The 21,917-nt window shown below is 41.0% G+C and overlaps 1 protein-coding gene across 14 annotated transcripts in view; it reads right to left on the bottom strand.

Annotated features, from left to right (window-relative positions):
- The window catches only part of anks1aa (ankyrin repeat and sterile alpha motif domain containing 1Aa), a 91,755-nt gene that overhangs the window by 32,389 nt on the left and 37,449 nt on the right, over positions 1-21,917 (bottom strand). For 8 of the 14 annotated variants that reach the window (XM_042492631.2, XM_088081966.1, XM_042492628.2 and 5 more), the window contains 4 exons: positions 21,784-21,827; positions 20,692-20,773; positions 14,809-15,290; positions 88-144 (listed from right to left, as the gene is read on the bottom strand). In XM_042492631.2, the coding sequence (XP_042348565.2) occupies positions 88-144; positions 14,809-15,290; positions 20,692-20,773; positions 21,784-21,827 (665 nt within the window). The remainder of the gene's footprint in view (positions 1-87; positions 145-14,808; positions 15,291-20,691; positions 20,774-21,783; positions 21,828-21,917) is intronic. The other 6 variants (XM_042492634.2, XM_088081967.1, XM_042492635.2 and 3 more) reach the window with 2 other exon arrangements.

Here is a 21,917-nt window from a genome sequence, read left to right as displayed (position 1 = left end):
GGCTACCTCTACAAAGAACGCCCCAGAAGAGGACAGAGCCCAACCCCCAAAAGGACTAGATGTTAAATTGAAGGATGGATGTCTTACATGGTCATCAGATTTAGATCTTCGTTGTTTTGAGGTGGGAGAAGTCGTCGGTGTCTGCTAAGAGAAAACTGAGCGTTCGGTTTTGCCTTTTTTCAGTGCACCTACCTACAATGTACCAGCTATTCTCTGGAAAGACGATTTTAATCATCCAGTTTTAAACAAAGATTCCCAACACACTTAGTACAGAAAACACTAAACTTGGTAGAACTGGAACACACTTTCAACAGGAATTATGTACCGTACGTGTCGAGTGTATGAGCAATGTGTCTGTAACGGTTAAAAGTACAGTTCACTTTTCCCCTTAACTGTAGTACTGTTTATCAACTTTGATTGTTTTGGTGCAAGTTGCTGAGTGTTGGAGATATCAGCCATAGAGTTGTCTGCCTTTTCTTCAGTATAATGGAACTAGATGGCACTCGACTTGTGGTGCTAAAAGCGCCAAAAAATGAATACATTTGATATTCTCAACAGCAATATATCTTTCTGGAAATCATGTACAGATTCAAGATAATCCACAGACCTTGTTGTGAGCAGTTTTATGCACCCGGCTGGTACTGGATGTTTAAATGACACCAGAAAGATGTTGGACTTTTATGTTTAATGATTAATTTTGGTTGGAATGAAATCAACTATTTTAAATGACCAATACTGTTCGAGTTTCACTTTGTGTGGATGTTTTGCTGCCGTTGGGTTTGTTCTCCACATCTTTTGGCCAAATGTCATTATTCTGACACTGCTCCCAGCAAGGTCTGTGGATTATCTTGAGTAACCAAGTCATGATTTCTGGAAAGAGGAATTGCTGTTGAGTTTTTCAAATGCTTTTTTTTTGGCCACAAGCAGTGATCTAGTACCATTAAATTCAAGAGATTGCAGACATCTCTAATACCAATAACTCCAACACTTAGCAGCACACATCAAAACAATCTGGTTTATGAATAGCACAACGGGAAAGAGGAAAAAAAATATATTTTTAATATATTTTTAAATTTCGGAGTGAACTGTCCCTTTAAATCATTGAGGAAACACAGGGAGAATTCATCAGTCATTGTGGAACCTGAAGATCACACTGCGCTGCAGTATGCAGCCCAATATATCACCCTTCTAACACTGCCTTCTCTGTTATTTTTATAGTCACTATGAATCCTCAGCACGTCGGAGGAAAAAAACACCTTATTTCTAGTAATAAGAAGAAGAGAGTAGAGGTGTGAGATGAAGGTCAGAGGGTGGACCATATTATTTTAGTTATCCATCTGCCACACTTTGCTTGTTCATAATGTTGATTAGAATACAGCATATTGACCAGATGGTAGATTAGTCACACAAGCTTGAGAAATAACCTCCATCTATCAGCACCACATGCTCCCTACATCAGTCATTAAGCAGGAGTGTTGATGGTGAATTGGCAGCGCCGCTCCTACCTGAGCAAAGACCCGGATGAGTCAGCAAAAAATACGTGGCTACAGTTTGTACCCTGCATGATGCGTCAGGGGTTTTTTATCTTGCTTAAGCAAACAGAAAATATTCTCCACATACTTTTGAGAAGGTCAACTGAAAATTTTGATACAGATAATCACAAGTGAGCACATGAGATGTTCTCTTATCATCATAGTTTGTGTTTTTTCCATGCCGGTGTACTCTCAAAGTGTTAAAACCAGGTAGATATTGGATAGTGGACTTTATAAAAAGGTAGGGACCAAATACCTGACCATAAGCAGCAGGCATCCAAATGGAAACTACAAGAATTACGCACACAGCACTGAAAAAAAACACAAGTAAACAACAAGCAGACCAACACTTTCTTTGACAATACTGTTAACAAACAGCGACCCAAAACTCCTCCATTGTAGACCTTTAATATTTAAGGCATGATGGCTGACATTGAGTGGGTGGTGTCCATATTTTGGGTGGGTGCCAGAAGTTAGTAGCTTGCGCTTCTTTTAATCCTCCCAAACAAATTTTTGGAATTTGTATTATTACACATAAATGGATGAGAAGAAGTCCAAAGATCCCAAGTTGTAGACCCGTTCCTTCCCAAACCTCAAATTATCTATTTTTTTGGACACTTGGGGGCAGCTGACACAAATTATGAACACAACACTGACATATCATCACCTTGTAAGTTGATACAGGGTGTCTGCAGGTACCAAGTTAAAGTAATGATTGTTTAAAGGCCTTTCAATATCAGTTAAAATAATATTTAAAACCAAATCATTGATGGAAACACACCATAAGTGTAAAAATACTCTTTCCAAGAACACAGCTCTTGATGACGGTTAGGCAAATGACTGTGATGATACTGCTCTGCTTGCTGCAGAAAAGTAAGGGGAGAAACAATAAAGTTTAATGATGCAGACTCTTGCGATCTGAATGCGATCTAAAATCGAAGTCCGTCCCCCCATCAAATAGTGTTTCCCTTCTGTTACAATCATCTCTCCTGTAGCGCCAACACCAGAGATTCTCACAGTAATGTGACTATCAAAAATTTAAGATCCATCAATCTGGATTTAACACAATTAAATACTTTTTAAACCCTTTTATAAGTAAATGTGTATTATTTAAGACATTTTGAGACTTTTTAAAGACTCAGGGTCACTCTGTGGTATGGCGAGTTTGTTAGCAAACGGTTGCTTATTTACACATTCAGCAGTTACAGAGCAACGTTAGCACTGATTCAGAGTCTCGTTTCTGGCCGCATGATTAATGGAAGTCCAATATCCACTCTCTTTCAGCTCTGTTTTGATCTCCACCAACTCCTAAGGAAAATATCTGGCTCTTTAGCTGCCAAATGCTCCACAAACACCTACCAAGCAGCTGCAGCACCTGCATGTTGTCCTCATAATAACCTAAATTATTAGGCCTCAGCAGGACAAAGGCAATTAGAAAGTTGCTGATGAACACTGGTATTAATCAGGGGTCCAATATGTAAAATCACACAAGCACAGAGCTGCTGTAGCTCCTGTGATAATGAGGATGGGGGGCAGTGCTCTTGTCTCATAAAGTGGCCGAGGTCTGTACTGAAGGGAGGATAATGCTCCTGTCAGTGGCATCATTTCTCAGCAAAGAGCGGATGGGGGACAATAAGGAGCTCTGACATGCAATCCAACTGCAGAGGTTATTTCTTTAGCTCACATGGGAGAAGACATGCCTGTGTGCTTTTAGACACTGTATCAGAGCTTACACTGCTGCATCTGCAACGATCTCGGTATGCCTTTCTGAGAGCCTCCGGCTGCAGTGGTGAAAAAGTAACAAATGAGGATGACGGCTGCATTTTAAAACACTCGCACTGCAGGTAAGGTCAGTGTACCGAGCTTTTTCATTTAAACACAATGCAAGTGCAGATGCAACAACAAAAACACAGCTGCATACACTCTCGGCTTCACTCGGCCAGTATAATGGAAAAGGGAACACTAGCTGCTCCAATGAGATTTAGAAGCAGCTACCGTGAAAGGCAGGTGTGATATACTGTTGGAGCTGGGTAAATATATCCTTATCAGGAGACACGGCCCAGTGATTTCCTCAAGGTAAAACACATCCACAACAAGAGAAAGCCTCTGAATTTCATGGTCACGGACTGAGAAGCCATGAGAGAATTAATAGAGGAGAGGGAGAGAAACGTGTTTTTGTGCTGCGGGATCAAATCAATACAGAGAACCTGAAATGGAGAGGCATTCACTGTGTGAAGGACTCGCCATGAGTACCGATACAATGAAGAGGGTCAGAAGTCAGCGGCGAGGCGGAGGTCAACAGCTGAAGAGCCAGCAGTGACGGGAGATGGTCAGGAGATTAAAGACACATGAACCCATTTATCATGCTTCTCACAGCGGGCCTGCTGCTCCAGGATGACTGGGCAGAATAACTTGGCTGCTGTTTGACTGTGATTTGAAAACATAAAGTGTTCTTTCATTATCAGCCTTGAGAATCTCGAACAATACGCAACTAAAGCTCAAAGAGTGGGGGGATGTGGGAGAGCTAAAGGACGACTGGCGGAGCTTGTTCAGGGTGAAACAAAAGGCTACTGCAGAGAGAGTGTGCCCGGACCACCGGCCTCAAATTGGCAAGTTGGCACCAAAACAAGGGTTGGATAGAAAACTATGGATTAGTGAACAGAACACAAGCGCACCACCGTCTAAAGCAGGTGCCAGCACCTCAATGCCACCATGGGACAAAGCGCTGTCAGCAGTCCCATCAACATCCTCCTGAAATAGTCCAATGTCATGCTTGTGCTTTTAGGCAGACTGTCCCTTCCACACAACTTAACAAAAAATTTGCAAACTCATCCCCGAGGGAAATAGAGGTGTGTGTATGGCTTGCCTACATAAGAAAAGCTATCAATGGTCACTTTAAATAGGCATGTGTCGAAGGTTATGTTGTGTAGCTATATTAATAAAAAGTATTGCACATTTTGTGTGATTTATTTTATATCCAGAAAGCTTACCAAAACAATCGAAGACTGACGTGATAATAGGGAGAATTTTGTGGAGATATGTAATGTTAAGAAGATCATCTGCATAAAAAGACAATTTACGCTCTGTCCCTTCCTTTAAAACACCACAGACGTCTGGTGAGGAGCCTAATATTGACAGGTTCTAAATCTAAATAAAAGCAGAGAATTTGGGCATCTCTGCCTTGTTCCACTTTATCCGTGATGCTGATGTCGTGATGTTGAACATTGGTATCAGCCGATATTTGCCTTGTTGACTGCCATCAGCTTGTCGGCAAAAACAAAGTGACATTCACTGATGGCAGTGGCTGATGATTTTTTTGCTTTGACACATTAATTCTGTGCAGGCTAAGAAACTGGGCTTGATACTAATGCCATCCTGATGTCCCCAATACAACAAATCTTAGCTAATTCATAAATAAAATAAATCATGAATCATTTCATTATCTATTTAAATGTAATCTTGTAAAATGTAGCTTTTGGTTAGACATTTAAATAAGTTTTAAGGACAAATTTGTTGATATTTTCACAGCAATATATAATGGATTATAGGGGGAATTATTAATTTATTAATTATTATCATACTTATTAAAGAATGAATTATTATTAATCATGACACATTACTTAATCCTAGAAAAGGCAAGAGTTTTTTTAAGCAGTTTTCTTTTAAAGATGTACGGTTGAATTTGCTCTTGTTTATGGATAAAGTGTAAGAAAGGGCTTAATAAATGCCATGGCACAATATGAAACAAAGAAGACAACAACAACAGCAGGGGAAAAGATCGGTATTAGCCATCGGCCAAGCTGTTATTTTAAAAATCAGTACTGGCCAAGTATTTCAGAATCTGTGCATCCCTCATAAATCTTCCAGTGAAGTGAAATCCTTTGTAGAAGTTAGAGAGAACAGAGAGGGCGTCTTTTTTTTCTCCAATGACTAAACTAAAGGAAACATTCAGTAGTGGCTGCATGTCTCAGCCCCCTGCGGCTCTCCTGTGTTTTCCCCCTGGTGGGGATTAGAGAATAGATTTCCCCTGCTGGTCGCACCAGGCCGTGACACACACACACACCCACAGTTTGGTTTGATCTCAGCAGGTCACACACACGAAACTCCCCCGTCAAAAACGTCAAGGCCACTTTTCTCCTCACAGAAAATAGAAGCTACTCCAAATCCACAATGACTTCATGAACACGGCAATACAAGACGGGGGAGGAAAGAACAAAGAGATGCTGCATGAATTGCCGGTAGATTCTTAAAATGCCACAGAGGATTAACTTTTTACAGAACACTCAAAAGTAGAAGGACAAACTGAAGGAGAGGCTTGAGCTCCATTGTGCTGTATTTAGCAATCCAGCGCAAATCAATCGAACAGGCTTTACAAGAAATATAATATCCAAAGAAGTGCTAGAAAGCATCAATTATTTTCCCATTCAATTCATTCATGGCAGGTAGACAAGATTAATGAGCCTCCAGCGAAGCAGCTGCCTGTAAAGGAATCAATACTCACAAAAGCTGGTTTCATAGTGGCTACTGGATCTGTGGAGTGCGAATCGAGAATGAAGTTAAAAGTGAAATGAGGCTGTGGATGGCGGCCCTCTCCGTCTGTCTCTGTCTACGCCGCTCTGTCTCCCTTTCTCTCCTCCCATCTGTGGAGCTCAGTCTGCTGGCCCACACAATGTGCCCCCTGGATTGTCATCTTCAGTCTGATCCCGAGGACCAAGACCAACCCGCATTAGCATGCGCTTTACACACCAGCACACACCCCACTCGTAGAGTGCGCACACACACACACACACACACACACACACACACACACACACACACACACACACACACACACACACACACACACACACACACACACACACACACACACACACACGGAGCTCCTTAAATGGAGAGATGCATAGGCCAAGACCTCATGCAAGTCAAATCCCCTTGTCTAAGAAACCAAAGGCAGAGTGAGTGGAGCTCATGTGAAGAAAAGGAGGGTAGACAGATAGAGAAAGAAAGGGAAGGAGGGTGTGAGAACGGGAATATTTAGCAAACCAGATTATAGAAAGAAAAAGATTTCTTTTTCATGTGTGTTTGCCTGAGGGCAGGGATACTCAACTTGTTTCGCTTGGGAGCCACTATTGCAAAATGACAAGAGGCCAGGGGCCAGTCGCAGCAGCCGCATACATGTTTCTAAGATTTTTAGCGATTTCCTGGATTTCAGGATGTTTCTAAGGAATTTCTAGGACATTTCTGGGCTTTTCTGATGTTCCCAGGATTTAATGACTATCTAGGATTTTATGATGATTCTCGGATATCAGGACATTTCTAGGATTTAAAGATGTTTCATGGATTTTAGGAAATATCTAGGATTTTAGGACATTTCTAGGATTTTAGGACGTTACAAGGATTTTAGGATGTTTCTAGGATTTTAGGACATGTATAAGATTTTAAGATGTTCTAGGATTTTAGGACATCAGGGGCTTAGCTCGGATATTTCTGTGCTTTTTTTATACAGTGTGGGACCTTATGTATACTGAAAGGAGGAAAACAATTCCTAGTGTGAATCACTTTCTTTTATTGTGAATTACGAAATGGTTAGGGGGCTACCTGGCACCCTCACTGGGGCTAGATTTGGCCTGAGGGCTGTAAGTTGAGTATCAATGCCTTCGAGGCTGGGTTTGGTAATGTCTTGGGACCCCTTGCCCAAATGCTGTCACACAGCTCAGTAGAGTCCAGAGCAGCCAGTCATGACCAGCAACATGACTACCATCTCAGAGAGTGAAGAAAACAGTGCAGACGGAGCCACATGAGCCGAGGAGAGGGCAGAGTGAGAGGTTTTCAGGGGACACTCCCAACATCATTAAAGAGAGTGCAGGCTGGGTTACGCCCAATCAAACTTTAACTACTCTCCCCCACAAACTCCTCTCATTTGCTATGCACTTTACATCAGCGGTGCGAATATTTCCATTTCAAGCAAATGCAGGCTTATTCCCTGAAAGGAAAGAGAGAAGAAAGATCCCCGGCGCTGCCTTTTGCTTTCAGCACAGAACTCCCAGGCATCTGAATCACTATTCAAGTGAAAAGAGAAACAGGCCTGCGAGTTCATTAACATTAACTAAAGCTCCAAAATTGGACAAAAGAAATTGCCTTTTCAAAATAATACTAACAGAGTGCCAACCAAGGCTTCTAATAAGCATCTCATTACTATGAACTGAATCAAAAATGCCTCGTCTCATTTGGGAAATAGTGTAGAAAAATCATGCAATCATTGATGTTAAAAAAGGTGGAGTCACTGCTGCAACCTGCTTCTTTTTTAAGCCATGGGCTTATTTTTTGCAAATTGCAGCTGAAGATTTGTACAGTACCAATTCATTCAGGCAGCATTGCGTGAATATGGATCTATTGCTCTGGCTGACAGGCTGCTTCACACACATAATTGACTATATGACAATATTGACTATATATGGACATCAGGGAGCATGACAAGGAGCCTGCACATACATGAGATCCATCAGAGGCGGGATTCAGGATTTGCAGGTTCCTCTTGGGCAAAAACTTATTTTATTCTGTGCTGACAGCCAGATCAGAATCCTACATTTTCAAGGTCAGCTGCATTATTAGTATCATTCCAAACAATTGCATTTTGTGGTCGCTGGAGTGGAGAGTAAATAAAATACAGTCCATGGTATGAATGAATAATTAAGGATGAATTCTGATGGTCTTTGCCAGCAGCCTACTTTAGGATTTCAAATAAGCTTTTAGGCATTTAGATGAACTTAAAGCTGGCCAGTTTACTCAGTAACACACACAAGTATGGAGGATGCAGTAATGAGGACATTGCCTGAAGTGTATCTGCTTCCCACTGATGAAGATCTCCTCCTCGGTTAAAAGCCAATAATACAACCTGTTCTCTCGCCACATGGGAGGGCATGCTTGTGCAAAAGGACAGCGATATGTTCTGTTTTGCCTCCACCTCTGAAGCCTTTTTCTTTTACAACCAGATCAATTCTCCAGCTCAGTTCATCTGCGCAGAAGCACCACAAGAAGACAACAGAGGAGCTACCCTACACTGCTGCTGAGGGCATCAGGGAAAGAGACGCAATCTCCAATAACCAAGTAATGTCATGGCTGCCTTAATCCTGTCACGCTCTCTGAGACCACATCCCTCAGACACAGTCTGCAGTCTGAGGAGGTGAGGTGTTCGTTAAACTGGATAATTAGACTGTACACTGCCCTGCCTCTGACCAGAAAGTTTGAATAGGGGAATAAAAAGATTCAATCAAACAAAATGTTCCCTTTTATTGACCTCATTATTACCCATCTGGACTCCAGTGTTCTGCAGGGAGACTAGGATGTCTCAGCAGCGTCAAAACTTTCCTCTATGAATCAATAATTGCACAACAAATAAATGCACGACCAGTAAATTAACCAGGCCAATATGAGCTTATTGCAGATATGATGTGCTGATAATTATGTCGGCCTATAACTGACAAGAAATAACATTGAAGAAATGCCAAGCCAGGTTTGAGTTAATGTAGAGACAGTGTCACCATTCCAAAGTTTGTCCACCAGAGAGCACTGACGCTGATTTTTTTAAACTGTAAAATGACCCCCTTAGTATGTATCTTGGTCAAAATTCTTTGAAAAAAAGAAAGAAAAAAAAACACCTAATCTAATGGACTTTGTCAAAAATGTTGGTATGTTATTAAAAAAAAGAAAATCACTATTGTCAACATATATCTCCAAAATGTTCATAGTGGTATCGGCTACAAAAATTGCATGGCTATATTTTGTGACATCTGTTGACTACATAATTAATTACAAAATTAAAGATTAATAGAGAGATCAATATTTAAGTATACATGTATACATGCTTGTGTATAACTATACACAAGCATGTAACTATAAACAAGTGGGCCATAATATTACTATAATGGCCCGTCCATATTCAATTTCTAAGGCTTATATAATATAATATTTTTACACAACCGAAAACATAAATTAAAATTTTTGATACGGTTTCTTTTTCTTTTTTTTTTTAATCAAAACCAAACAATGCACTGGGCAGTAGGGATGGGAACTGAGAACCTGTTCCAGTTTAGAGCCAGTTCTAAATTGGAAATCAGACCTATATTCCTCCAAGCTTCGATTTATATCAATACCAGCATGTTTTCCTGACAGCTGCACATTTAACAACAATGACGTCAAACTCATGCACATAAGCTGCTGGAAACGTGCAGCTAGAAGGAGTCATTGCTGAAATGAGGAAATGGTCTGAAGTTTGGCTTCATTTCATGAGGAAACTGTGTAATCAGAGATAATAAAATAGTTGTGTCGATGCTGAAATGTTGTGGAGGTAAACTCTTTTTCCACACAAAAAAATGAATCAGGAATCAATAAGGAAATGGAAAAGCATCAGACGGAGAGAGCATTGGTATCAATAAAATCTTCCATTCTCACTGGGCTGGATATCTTACAGCTAAAAAATAAACTTGGTGACACTGTTTCAAAACACATCTTTGGTATTTCTGTGCCTAATTTTCTTCAATTAGCAGCTGACATTTACACTGATACAGATATATCTGCAATCAGCTAATATCAGCTGATATATCAGCCGGGCCAAGTTATTCAATAAAATGAGCACAAAGGCCAAACTATAGTATTGATTTGTACTGCACACTATAACAAAGGTAAGTTCTTTACTATGGAACTCATCGACTGCATACAGAGAAGGGCTGAAGGTCAGTTTTTGTTAGTAACTTTAGTCAAATACTACCTTCAATTACAAGTGAGTGTGTACTTGGCAGGCTTGGACAAAACAATAAACTAAAATTATGTTGCTGATGCTGAAGTAGATCAAAGCAAAATCCTTCCTTCTGGTGCTCACACCTATAAAATCCCAGAGACAAGGTTACACTGACTGGAGACAAGAACGAATGAGTCATGCTGCCAAGGTGTTGTGCTCTGCCTTCAGGCTAGAAAAGCGTTTTGAACTTCGATGAGCTTCTGTACGAGGCCTTTTATACTGGCCGGTGTTGACAGGAGTATTTCCAGACAGAACAAACATCGGGTCCGTTTACTGTCGTGTATAAATGCCCCTCAAAGACCTCCTCTTCAACAACAGCCTCCTTGCTGTGGGCTCGTGTGACAGTTATCAACCTCTGTAATATTCACAGAACTGCAGCCATATAAACACAACATCTGGCTCAGTTTATAGCTGCATGTCACTGAAATAAATAATCAAGTTGTACTTTCACATGAGAGACGAGTAAATGAGCTCATTAGAGAAAAGTTATAACAATAATGTCTAGTGAGGAGGTCATAAACATTATACTGCAATCCAAAATGCTGCAGCAATAATACATAATTGAGGTTTTGTTGTGTAGCCCAAAAGTTCAGATGGGGCCAATAAAAGAGAGCATTAAAGGGACATTTCAAACCAAAACCATCAAAAACACATACATTTCCTCTGACCTGTATCACTCACGTTTGTTTTGGTGTGAGCTGTCGAGTGAAGGAGATGTCGCCCACAGAGACATCTGCCTTCTGTCTCGTATAACAAAACTCAAAAGCACTCAGCTTGAGGTGCTCAAAGTTCCCAAAAAATACATCTGAAAAGCTCAACAGCGATAGCCCGTTCCAGAAATCATTACCCAGCTACTTACAGTAATCTACTAACCTCGTTGTGAGCAGTTTCATGTAGGAACTACTTTCTTTCTAATGAACTACACCTGTCAGCTCTATCACTATGCAGAAGGAAACGTGCATCTACACTGTTCTCGGAGCTTAACTGATTCCAATGGGCATGTGTTTTCTTGGATCTACGATAACTGACATGTGACTCCACCCTTATTTGATAGGATGTCTGTAACCAATCACATGATGTACATCATCTAAAAAGGACTGCAGTAAGGCGACACCCCCATTTTTGACAAGCACGGCTGACCGTGAGAAGGGAGGCACTTTAAGTCATCAATTATATTTTTAAATTGCATAATTTGTGTTTAAACTGTGTTTAAACTAAACGTGTGATGTTACATGACTTAATAATACATCAAAGATTTATAGCTTTTAATCAGGATTTTAGCAAAAATATCCGTCCATTGGAATGGAAAGTGGATCTGGAGTGTCACTAGAAAATGAACGAGGCAAATACAGTTTAAACTGAGAATTACTGTTCTGATTTGTTTTTCCTAATGATACAACCAACTTGAAATGCAGCATAAGTTTTAAACACATTGTTCTTAGTAGATATTTCAGAAATTGAGGATATTTTGATGTAATTTTTGGCACTCTGAGCACTACAAGCCAAGTACCATCTAGTTCCATTATACAGGACAAGATAGACATCTCCATGGCCGATATCTCCAACACTTGGCAACTCACACCAAAACTATCAAGACTGATAAACAGCACAACAGTTAAGAGGAAAACGTGCATTTTTGATTTTCATCTGTGCTGTCACTTTAAAAGCCAGAAAACCTCAGCACACCACTGTCTAATAATTGCATCAGTGATGCTTGTCAGCTACCTTTCAAAGCTTTGCAGAGATATTTTGTATTCCATTCAATTTCCCCACACGGTATGACAACATCCACAAATCAAGTCTGCTCTGTCTGCTTCAATACTGGAGAGGTTATTGAGGCAGACATAAAAGTGGACAACTCTAACCACCCGCATACAGACTGCTGTATGAGCAGCCAAGATATCGACCTCAGAGCCGCCATTATCTCAGCTCACTGGTGCTGCTCTGATGGGGTCATGTACAGGAACACTAGGCAGCAATGCGATCTCCTCACTGTGGAGAAAAGGCATCAGGGGTGCTATCTGAGATCATGATGTTCTGGCATCGTAAATGCGACGTGTAAGGCGTCTCTTGAGGACTAAACTGCACTGGGCTGCAGCAGTGTTGCAAAAGAGATGCATGTTCAAAACAGCAGAGAACAAACAATGTTAAGGAACATGACTGAGACATAGTGAATAGCTTATGCTAGCACTTAATTGAGAGGCTTGGAGGATATCATTAATCCTGCTCACAGTAAGAGGATTGTTGTCGGAAAATGGTGAAAGAGAATTAAGTGGAAACTGCACTAACTGCTCAGACTGACTGTACATACTTCTGCCTATTCTTTGTTATATAATGATCTAATCTCACAGTCCATAGATATCAACATAACCTTAAAAAAGTGATGATGCAAGAGATGCTTCTTGTGTAACTTAAGCATTCAAACAGACTAAGAAAAATTGAGATTTTGGGAAAACTTTTTTGTCTCAGAATAGTCCTACACTTGTTCAGTGGTGTGTTCTGTGTTTGTTTGTATGATGGGCTGTCTCAGGTCTCTCAGTCTCAGTTTGCTTTGAGAAGGAGACACGAGCTGAAGGGAGACAGATCTGCAGCTTGTATGTTCCCTCTGAATCTCAATTTCTAAATCTCTGCCTCTTGTCTTACTCTCTCAGCTCCTCAGCCGTTTTATCCCCATCTTCTTGTCTCCTCTAATCTCCTCCCTCCGTGGCTGGACTCTCTTTATCTACATCCCAGACAAAGCATTAAAGTGCTGAATGGAGGGTATATTTAGTTAAGAACATCCACCATGATAACAAACGCAAGACAGGATTGAGAAAATAATGATACGCCAATTAAAGGCCAAGTGGAGTATTCCATGTGGGATGAAGCAGTATGTTTTGGGTACAACATAAACAGAAAAAATGAATTTTATGAGAAATTAACTGCACTTTTCAAAACACCTCCCGTATTAACATAAACAAACATCTTTTTCTATCACAGTCACTGTGTTTGCTGAAAGTTTCTGTTCAAAACAAAGTAAGGCTGAAATTTCACAGCGTCCCCCTAAAGACAACAGGTGGGCAGGAGAGTCTTTGTAGAAGTTCACTACAGTCAACACAATCATTTTCAGCTGATACTGAGGTTTTCATTCAATCAGGTCTGTAAGCTGAGGACAAATGTCTTATGACTGTGGCACAAGCACGTGCCGACCTAAGTCCAACAAGTGGGGCTTTGTTAAAATAAGGACATACTGACACAAAGTGCTCATACAACCTGAATATATTTTGATTGATGTTTCAGAACTACTGTTTAAATAAGTGATTCAACATGTGTACTTGGGTGCAATCTATGTTCATGAATTGGTGCATTATTGTAGCACTCTATAATACATTTCCTCCACATAATATTAAAGGGATAGTTCAGATTTTTTGAGGTGGGATTGTGTGAGTTTCTTATTCATAGTCGGTGTGTTACCTACAGATGTCAGTTGACATGCCCCTGGTACGGAGAAGCAGGCTGGAATCTGACACGCAGCTTTGCAATGTGCTGTTGAGTTTATCGGCCAGCAGCAAAACATATTTTAACTACCTAAAAATATGTCTAATAATCTATATCAGTTTAAGTGTACACTACATTTAGAATATTTTTAATGCTTTTCCTTTCGGTCAGAAAGCCTGTTCTGACCGTAAAGCCATTAATGGCTTCAGTTCCCCATCTACGCTCTCGTTAAAGCCTCCAGACTCCACTGACAAAAGTAGTAATTGTAGCCTGCTGAACACGAGAGCTGCTGGTTAGCTGGTTAGACCGGCAGCTCCAGTGTTGAGTGATATTAACATCACTGTTTCTCTTATTGAGTCTGGCTTTAAAGAAGGCAATGGAACAGCTTCATTTTCTCGTTGGAAATCGCTGTCTGACAGTTAATTGAAGCAATGAAAATATTCGAAATACAGCATATACTTGAATTGATATAGATTTTTTTTTAGATGGGATTTTTTTTTTTAGGCGGCTAAACATTTTACATTTTGCTGTGTCTCAAATCCACTGCAGCACATTACTTAGTACATGTTGGACTTCAGCCTTCTTCTCCTGACTGGGGGTGTCCCGGCTGACATCTGCTGTATGTCATATACTGAATATGGATGAGTGCCTCATACAAGCTTCAAAAAGCTGCTTGTGCTTTCTATGGCTTCTCATGACGAAAATGAAAAACTCATGGAAAAATATATCAAAACTGATTTTGCGTGTTAGGTTCCTACCTGGTGTCAATTTGTCTTTTTAAGAAAAGTTTTTTGATGTTTTTTTCTATATGTTTATAAAACATCTTGTAGTTAAAGTATTGGAGAAAGTGTTGCATTTAAACATATTAAACACCTTTAAAAAACCTTAAATTTTAGTCAATATTAACCTGTAGTCTAAGTAATGATTTGAAGGCTAAAGCACCAAATGGTTCACACACTAAACATGCTTTATGTCCTCAACAGGGGGAGAACAAACACTTACCTCGTCCCATTCTGAAGTGAAAGAAGGAGATTTCTCCAGCCTCTTCTTTCCAGTGCTACAGTTAGAAACAGACTCGCTGCGGTTCCCCAGTCCTCCGTCCTCCTCACTCGGGGGCGACACCAGCAGGTCTGAGTCAGACTTGGAGAGACTGCGTGCCAACTTCAGGTCCCCAGGAGGCCGCATCCTCACTGCAGCCCCGGCCCCTGAGTCCCTGGGCTCCTTGTTCACAGTTGCATAAATTGCTTTTGGGTCACAGTCTGTCAGGATGGCGGCCATACTGGGACGGCTTGGTGGCGGCGCAGCAGCTGCTACTTCCTCTTTTACTTTGGCGGGTTTTCTTGATTCTGGCTGGTTGGATGGCAGAACACCTGGAAGCCTGAAGGGCTCCTCACGGCTGTCGAAGACTGGGGAGGATCCGTGCAGGAGGCCAGTAAACTGCTCCGGGACACCTGCTCCCTGATCCTGGCCGAGCTGGGAGTTATCTGGAGAAAGAAAAGGAATGGGCAAAGTCAGTAAAGAAGGAGAGGAGTTTGTGAAGGCTGGGAACAGGGCTTCTAACTGAGGGGCAGATCCTGAGAGCATGGCTAATAAGAAACCGCCCACACGAGCCCAGAAACAGATCTGTAATTGTTTCCTACAAGGAGTGACAGAGAGAGAAAGAGGGAGAGATGGAGCAGGGAGAAGGCGTATGTTGGCTGGAGAAATAACAGAATTCCAGACCCAGCTTGCAGCCGTCTGACGGCGATCTGCTGGTGCCTGACTGCCTGTATTCTGTCACAGGGAGCTAAAGCTAGTCATGTTTGTGACGAGCCTTACCTCACAGGCCCTCTCGCCTGTTCGGTCCATTTTTCCCAAAATGACACTAAGAAATCCCACAGGCTACTGACTAAACTTGCATGCAAAAACTCACGCAACTACAACAAAACACACCATAAAATGCAAAAAAACATGAAGAAGAAGACTGAAATGTCCCCAAGAGGAGTGACACTTACGTTGACTGCCTTCTCCAACAAAAACAACTCCTTAATGAGACTGACTGGCAATTAAAAACAATTAGATTTTCCTCCTCCCTCTCCCTGAGGAATTACTGCCACCTAAGCCTCTTTTCCACAATCAAATCAGCATGGGATGCCTGTTGTCATCGACAGCGTGCTTCAGAAAAACCACTACTCTGTTTGGTTCTCTGGTCTTCTTCCTTGTGATGCGGGTTGTTGTCTGCTGTGTGACCAGCAGCCCTCTGTGTTTTCTAATTCTAGCCTCTAATGGTGGCTCAGGAATGGAAATTTGAATCTCCCTATCCTCCAGCAGCCAGACTCCTGATAATTAGCCTTGTGACACATGCTAAAGTAGTGTGTATGTGTGTGGACCGTCTCTGCCAGGGTGACAGGGTCAGGGTGTTTGGTGACAGTGAATCTGGGGCAGTGACTTCACAGGAAAAGAAGTGACCCGTTGTGCCACTTTGTTTGTCCTTCACAGACGAAGTTTCAGCAAACGTTGCGCTCGACTTGGCTCTGCTATCTCAACCTGCTGTTCAAAGACATCAAAAGAGCTGACGGCGAAGGACTCATATCAGCAGTACACGAGGGAAGGAAGCGTACCACTCCAATGTTTCACACGCAAACTGATTTCACCAAACTGCCCCATTACCGCATCAAGGACCATTTGTAATGTGCCAAACAACGCCCTGAACTCCCTTTTCACAAGTTTCTTAACACCTAAACATCCAGGAGAAATCTTTGTGTGTGTGTGGGTGTTTGTGTGTGTTATAAGGGGTGAGTGAGTGTACTGTGCGCATATGTCAGGACCGCAGCCAGACACCCACCCTCTCCTTGGCAGCTAGGGAGTGTGAACGCCCTATGAGAACATCAGTCTGCTTCCAACAATCTCACATGGTGTTAACCCTTGATGAGGCCACTGCACTTGACTGCTCACACACTTGTATTGTGGAAAATGTGCACCGACACAATCTGATGTTTTTTGTGGTTCTTATACATTGGCTGAGGTCACCGCTAAGGTTGGATGTGTGTATTTCATTTGGCAATGACAACTTCATGGCTTACTAATGATGTCAGGTTTGCTTTGCAGACACTGCTGGCTGTCAATCCTCCTTCTACATCGTCCAAAGACAACTCGTGCTCCGCCTGTGAAAACTCAGCTCTGTTTTTATTATAGATTCAAAGAGATTTGTAACTCTGGTTCATGTACTGCAGTCAATACAGAACTAAAGGCCATCGTATTGATGTTTGGACATTTACAGTAAAGCCAGGAAAGAAATACTTCTATTGACAGTGCCAGCCAATAAAAAACAACAGTCCCTCTGTTATCATATTCAACAGCATTCACATACTTTATACATGAGGGGACATAACATCTAACAAAAATGGAAGGAGCCGGTTTGTCTGTATGTATGTCTGTCCTTTGATTTTCTCGACAACCGTTCATCCGATCAACTTCACAGCTGGTACGTGTGTTGCTGAGGACCCGAGGGAGTCCCGTTTCAAGTGCGAGCTTTTGAGATCAATGGGACATATATATCAATAGTGCGTTTTGTACACACTATATTAAGAGAGAAGCCCTTTTAACTGTTACACCGCCAAAAGGCATGCTACAGCTCACTCTCTGTCGCTCGCTCCAGTACTTTAAAGAACGGATAAAGAAAGAGAGATGGGATACATAATATTGTAGCAAAGTCAAACATTTCATCTGGTATTTAACTTTAAGAATGAACACTTCTGTTCCTGGAAATAGCCCTGTCCCAAATAGCAAACTGTTAGCAACATTAACTCTAGCATTGCAACTATTGTTGTGTTTCTATCCAAATGCAGAGCAAATGTGAAAGAAATTTTTAAAGAATTGACAAATGTGAATGCACACATGCTTCCTTCCAATACGGTTGTGGTAATATTGGGAGTTGGTTCATCCAGATAAAAGAGTAGGCAACCTTTATTCTCCAACCAAGTGTTATTATACCACTACAGAAGAAGAGCACCAGTCTAACAAATGAAGGAAAACAATGGATGAGTTCAGTGAAAACAGTTCTGTGTGCATAAGTGTGTTAAGAGTCTCTCAGCAATGACAAAGAGAAATTTTAGTGGTCTATGCAAAGATAGTGTGTCATGACTGTATTTCCTCATTTATTTGCCGGTTTAATCGGTTTCCAATGTTCTTCGTTGCATTTAACTTTTATCAGTACACCAACTTTTCCACCTTCCCAAAGTCTAAAAACTTATATGCAGTTTTGAGATTTTTTTGTTTTTATTTGCAAACAGGTGGATTAAAATGCACCTAATGTCATGGCAGATGTATTTTTCTTTTTTTTTTTTCAAGAAAGCACACTGTTGAGTGTGAAGCTGTTTGGATGAGCAGTTCTTCACAAAGCACAAGTAGTAATACTAGAGGCAAAGCAATCTTTTTGTTCAGAACAGTAATGTTTCAAAAAGGCAAAGCAATAGTCATGAGAAACGATATATAAAATACGCCAATTACATGAGTGAAACAACAACAAGCAAACTACTACTAGTACTTGAAGTGGTACATCTAGATAAAGATAAAGGTTGTTAATACTTTCGTTGCCAAACAGGTGCTTTCCATCTCCAGTATCTCTGCATCCATCCGTGGCATTGCGTTCATAACAGCAACAAAAACAACTGTACATTTGCAGCAGCTATTCAAAGCTTTGGATAAATTATGAAGTGCTTTGGGTGTGAGAGAGAGCTGAAAGTGTAAAAGCTGCACAGAAAAGCATAGACCGTGAGATTAAATGAGCAGCACGTATTAAATAAGGTTGGATTGATTCTTCACTATTGCTGTTCATAACTGTGTACTATGGAAACCTCACATTTATTATCAGTGTAGAATCATAGGATGTTACTACTCATGAGAAATATCCCCTGGAAACCCTATAAAGCACGACACGGAGGTGGAAATCTGTTGGGAAACACTATATTCCTGCTGAGAACAGCAGTGTGTTTGTGACAGATGATAAACACCCTGCTATCGCTGACTGTGCATATCTCCTCCACCTGCCAGAGTGCTGAGGTCTGGTCCCTGACTGTCCACACAGGGGAAAGAAATCAGACCTCCGATCGCCTCAATCACAATGAGAGCCTCGTCCATGGGAGCAGAACTAACCAGTTAGGCTCAGCCAGCTGTCCGGGTTTATGTGAAACACAAAAGTGGAATTTGTGCATTTAACTTGCTGACGTGCAAAATCACAAAGTGGTATCCACATATAAACCAAACTTATGGTTTTGTGGTTTAAAGAACGGAAGAAGAGAGTATAACTTTAGAGCCACTCGGGACAATACGGAGGGAAAAAGGAAATGAAGGGCCCTCTGTGCTTTACAAAGTGCTTCACATTTCCCTCACTTCCCACAAAACCAGACTTTTACCAATAACTGTCACAATGACTCACTTTCTTTCTTCTTGAGTTCTTGGGCAACAAATACACATGCATTTGATGTAAATACATTAAAAGGACACTTTTCATGCTTTTCCTCATTTTCTGTCATATAAAAAATGTTACAATGTTGGATGTTCATGTTAAACATGGCCAAAGGTTTAAATAATGAGGTGAATGTGACAAAAAGCCAAAAAACAGGCTTCTTACAACAAGTAATACAACTGATGTTGTTAATTTCTTCTGGAATTTGGGTAATTTTCCTGCTCGAGCATGTCAGCTTGTGATAAGAAGCTTTGAGGGTCATGTGTCATGGTAGAAAGTGCCACTATACTCTGTTACAATCATTCCCAGCCTGCAATGATGGCACAAATGTAAAGATACTAAAGACCTTCAAATGCTGACCAATCAGAGCAGACTGGATGAAAATAGAGTGAGAAAAATTAAGTGTTTTTTTTAACAATAAAGCATGCCAACATGCTTGAGTTAAAACCCAAATAGGTAGGTATGAACCTAAAAACAAGTATAATAGGTCCCCTTATTAGTTAATTTTTAATTCAATTTTTAAAAATTTTTTTTTATTTAAAATCAATCACAAAGGGCAATGACTATCACCATGCATCCACGACACCGTACAAAGACTCCATGCACAAAAATCAATACTGAAAATGTGTCCTCGTAGTTTTAACAACCCTCATCAGATATTTTAAAGTAGTAAAACCAACGAAATTACATGTTCGGGGAAATAAGGCATCCTAATCCACTTTCAGTTTGTACTTAACTGCAATAAGATCAAACAAGTTCACATGTTTGATAGACTTATTAAATTGAACCTACTATAGTGATGTTGCTACAGTCCATCTATAAATTATTTGGAGAAAAAAAACTTGAAACTCTCTCCCTTTAACCACAGCAAGAAAAGAACTAAGTATATACTATGAAAAAGCCAGTTCCTCTTGTAAACAGCAACATCAAACCAGCTTGCCTGCCATGCTTCTTCCTGTAGCAAACGGGCTCAAAAAAGAATTATTCAATAAAGATATCTGCATATGTGTTGCCAGAAACCCAGAGCCCATATTCCTGCTTACCTCCTCTCTATGCTTGACAGGATGACGTGGCATATCCAGCTTTAAGCGGGATATGGATCTGAGATACGGATGTCACAATCTGATCAAGATTCTGTTTCATATTGGCAATGAAATGAGTCTTTTCCCCTTGCCAGGGAATGTCAATCAGCCTGCTCCTGACAAGTCAAATCCGCTCTGCTGCTCCAGAATGCCAATCATGCATTCCCTTGCAGTGCTAATCCAAGCCTGCCCATCTCGGCCTGCAAATGCATTTCTCCCATTTCATTGACATGCTTGATTTGTATTTTTCCAAGTCTGACTTGTCCGGTCCATCTCTTTCTATGCTCACAGTATTGCCAGCAGCAGTCGTTGCCCTTCATTAGGTTACTAAAAGTAAAAGTAAAGTCGTCGACTTACCTCCTGGTGCCCGTGAGTGAGGGTGCAGGGTGTCTTTCGTCTTGCTTGGGGCTCTGAGGTCGTTCGGGGCAGTGGGTTTACGCTGAAGTGGGAAAGAAGACAGAAGGAAAGAGTTTAATCACACCTGCCAATCAAATTTTACCTCCCAAACACTTCCTGTGCTGCCAGAATATCATATAATCACATGCAGTTACCAAAATTAATAGCCCTGGCTAATTATTCAGCAGCTAGCTTAGCTTGAAATGAAGATGCTATCCGACTGATTGCCTGCGTGGCAGTACTAGTGGCAGGCTTGCCCACATCAGCCATAATGTAGCTTGGCTCATTTATTACAATTAGGCAGCTGAGGAGCACGGCTAATCCAATAGGAGCCTGAAATAAAAGATGCGAGCAGATATTGTGGGCAGCAGGTGGGGTTGTGGGTGGGTGGTAGCATTAATAAAAGCTGCTAACTGAATGATAAAAAGGAAAAGGCAATAAAATAAGATATGATGGGACAATAAATAGCACCGGCGAGCTCAGACACCCAGTGATGAGAGCCAGTTTAGGATGTCTTCTGCTGACATATGACTCAATCTAGACCTTTATCGTTATTATATAACCTGTTAGGGTCATGTGGTCATGCTCCAGATATGCAATTCAAATTGCAGCTGGGAAACTTTTCTCTGACTGTCAAAACTCCATAAAATGGTTTTTGTACAACTTGCACTTGCAGAGGTTTTGAAACTGAATTTAGCAATTAACGGGTGCCAAAAAAACGGGACTAAATTAAATGCACAACATGTAAGTGTACATTTGTTGGGGCTGAACATGCCCTTGGTGCTTCCTGTGCTTTCCTGGATGTTAGAGCAGCTATATGTGGTAAAGGTAATATGACCCCATTGACAGGAGACTAAATGAAACACACGGTTACCTTGACTAAAATCACAGACTTCTCTGGGTTTGAACATTGTTAGAAACATTTGGGAAAATGTAGATACATTACTCAACAAAATATAACATTTAAATGTGGATTGTTACATATTATATGATGACTTAGTGGTGCAGATATAAAAGATATGAGGAGGATGAAAAAGAAAAGGTTATTTTTACCTGAGGTAGGACACTGTTGGAAGACTGTATCGTGGTGTTCTCATCTAAAGAGACAGAAGACATAGCAGTTAGGACAAACTGTAGTTGTGGCAGATAAAAGATGATCTCAGCCCAGTCAGAGTTCAATTACTCAA

This window comes from Plectropomus leopardus, chromosome 9, assembly GCF_026936395.1.
Source record: "Plectropomus leopardus strain MGB_pleo_1.0 chromosome 9, ASM2693639v1, whole genome shotgun sequence".
Lineage (NCBI taxonomy): Eukaryota > Metazoa > Chordata > Actinopteri > Perciformes > Serranidae > Plectropomus > Plectropomus leopardus.
This window is presented reverse-complemented; position numbering and strand designations above follow the sequence as displayed.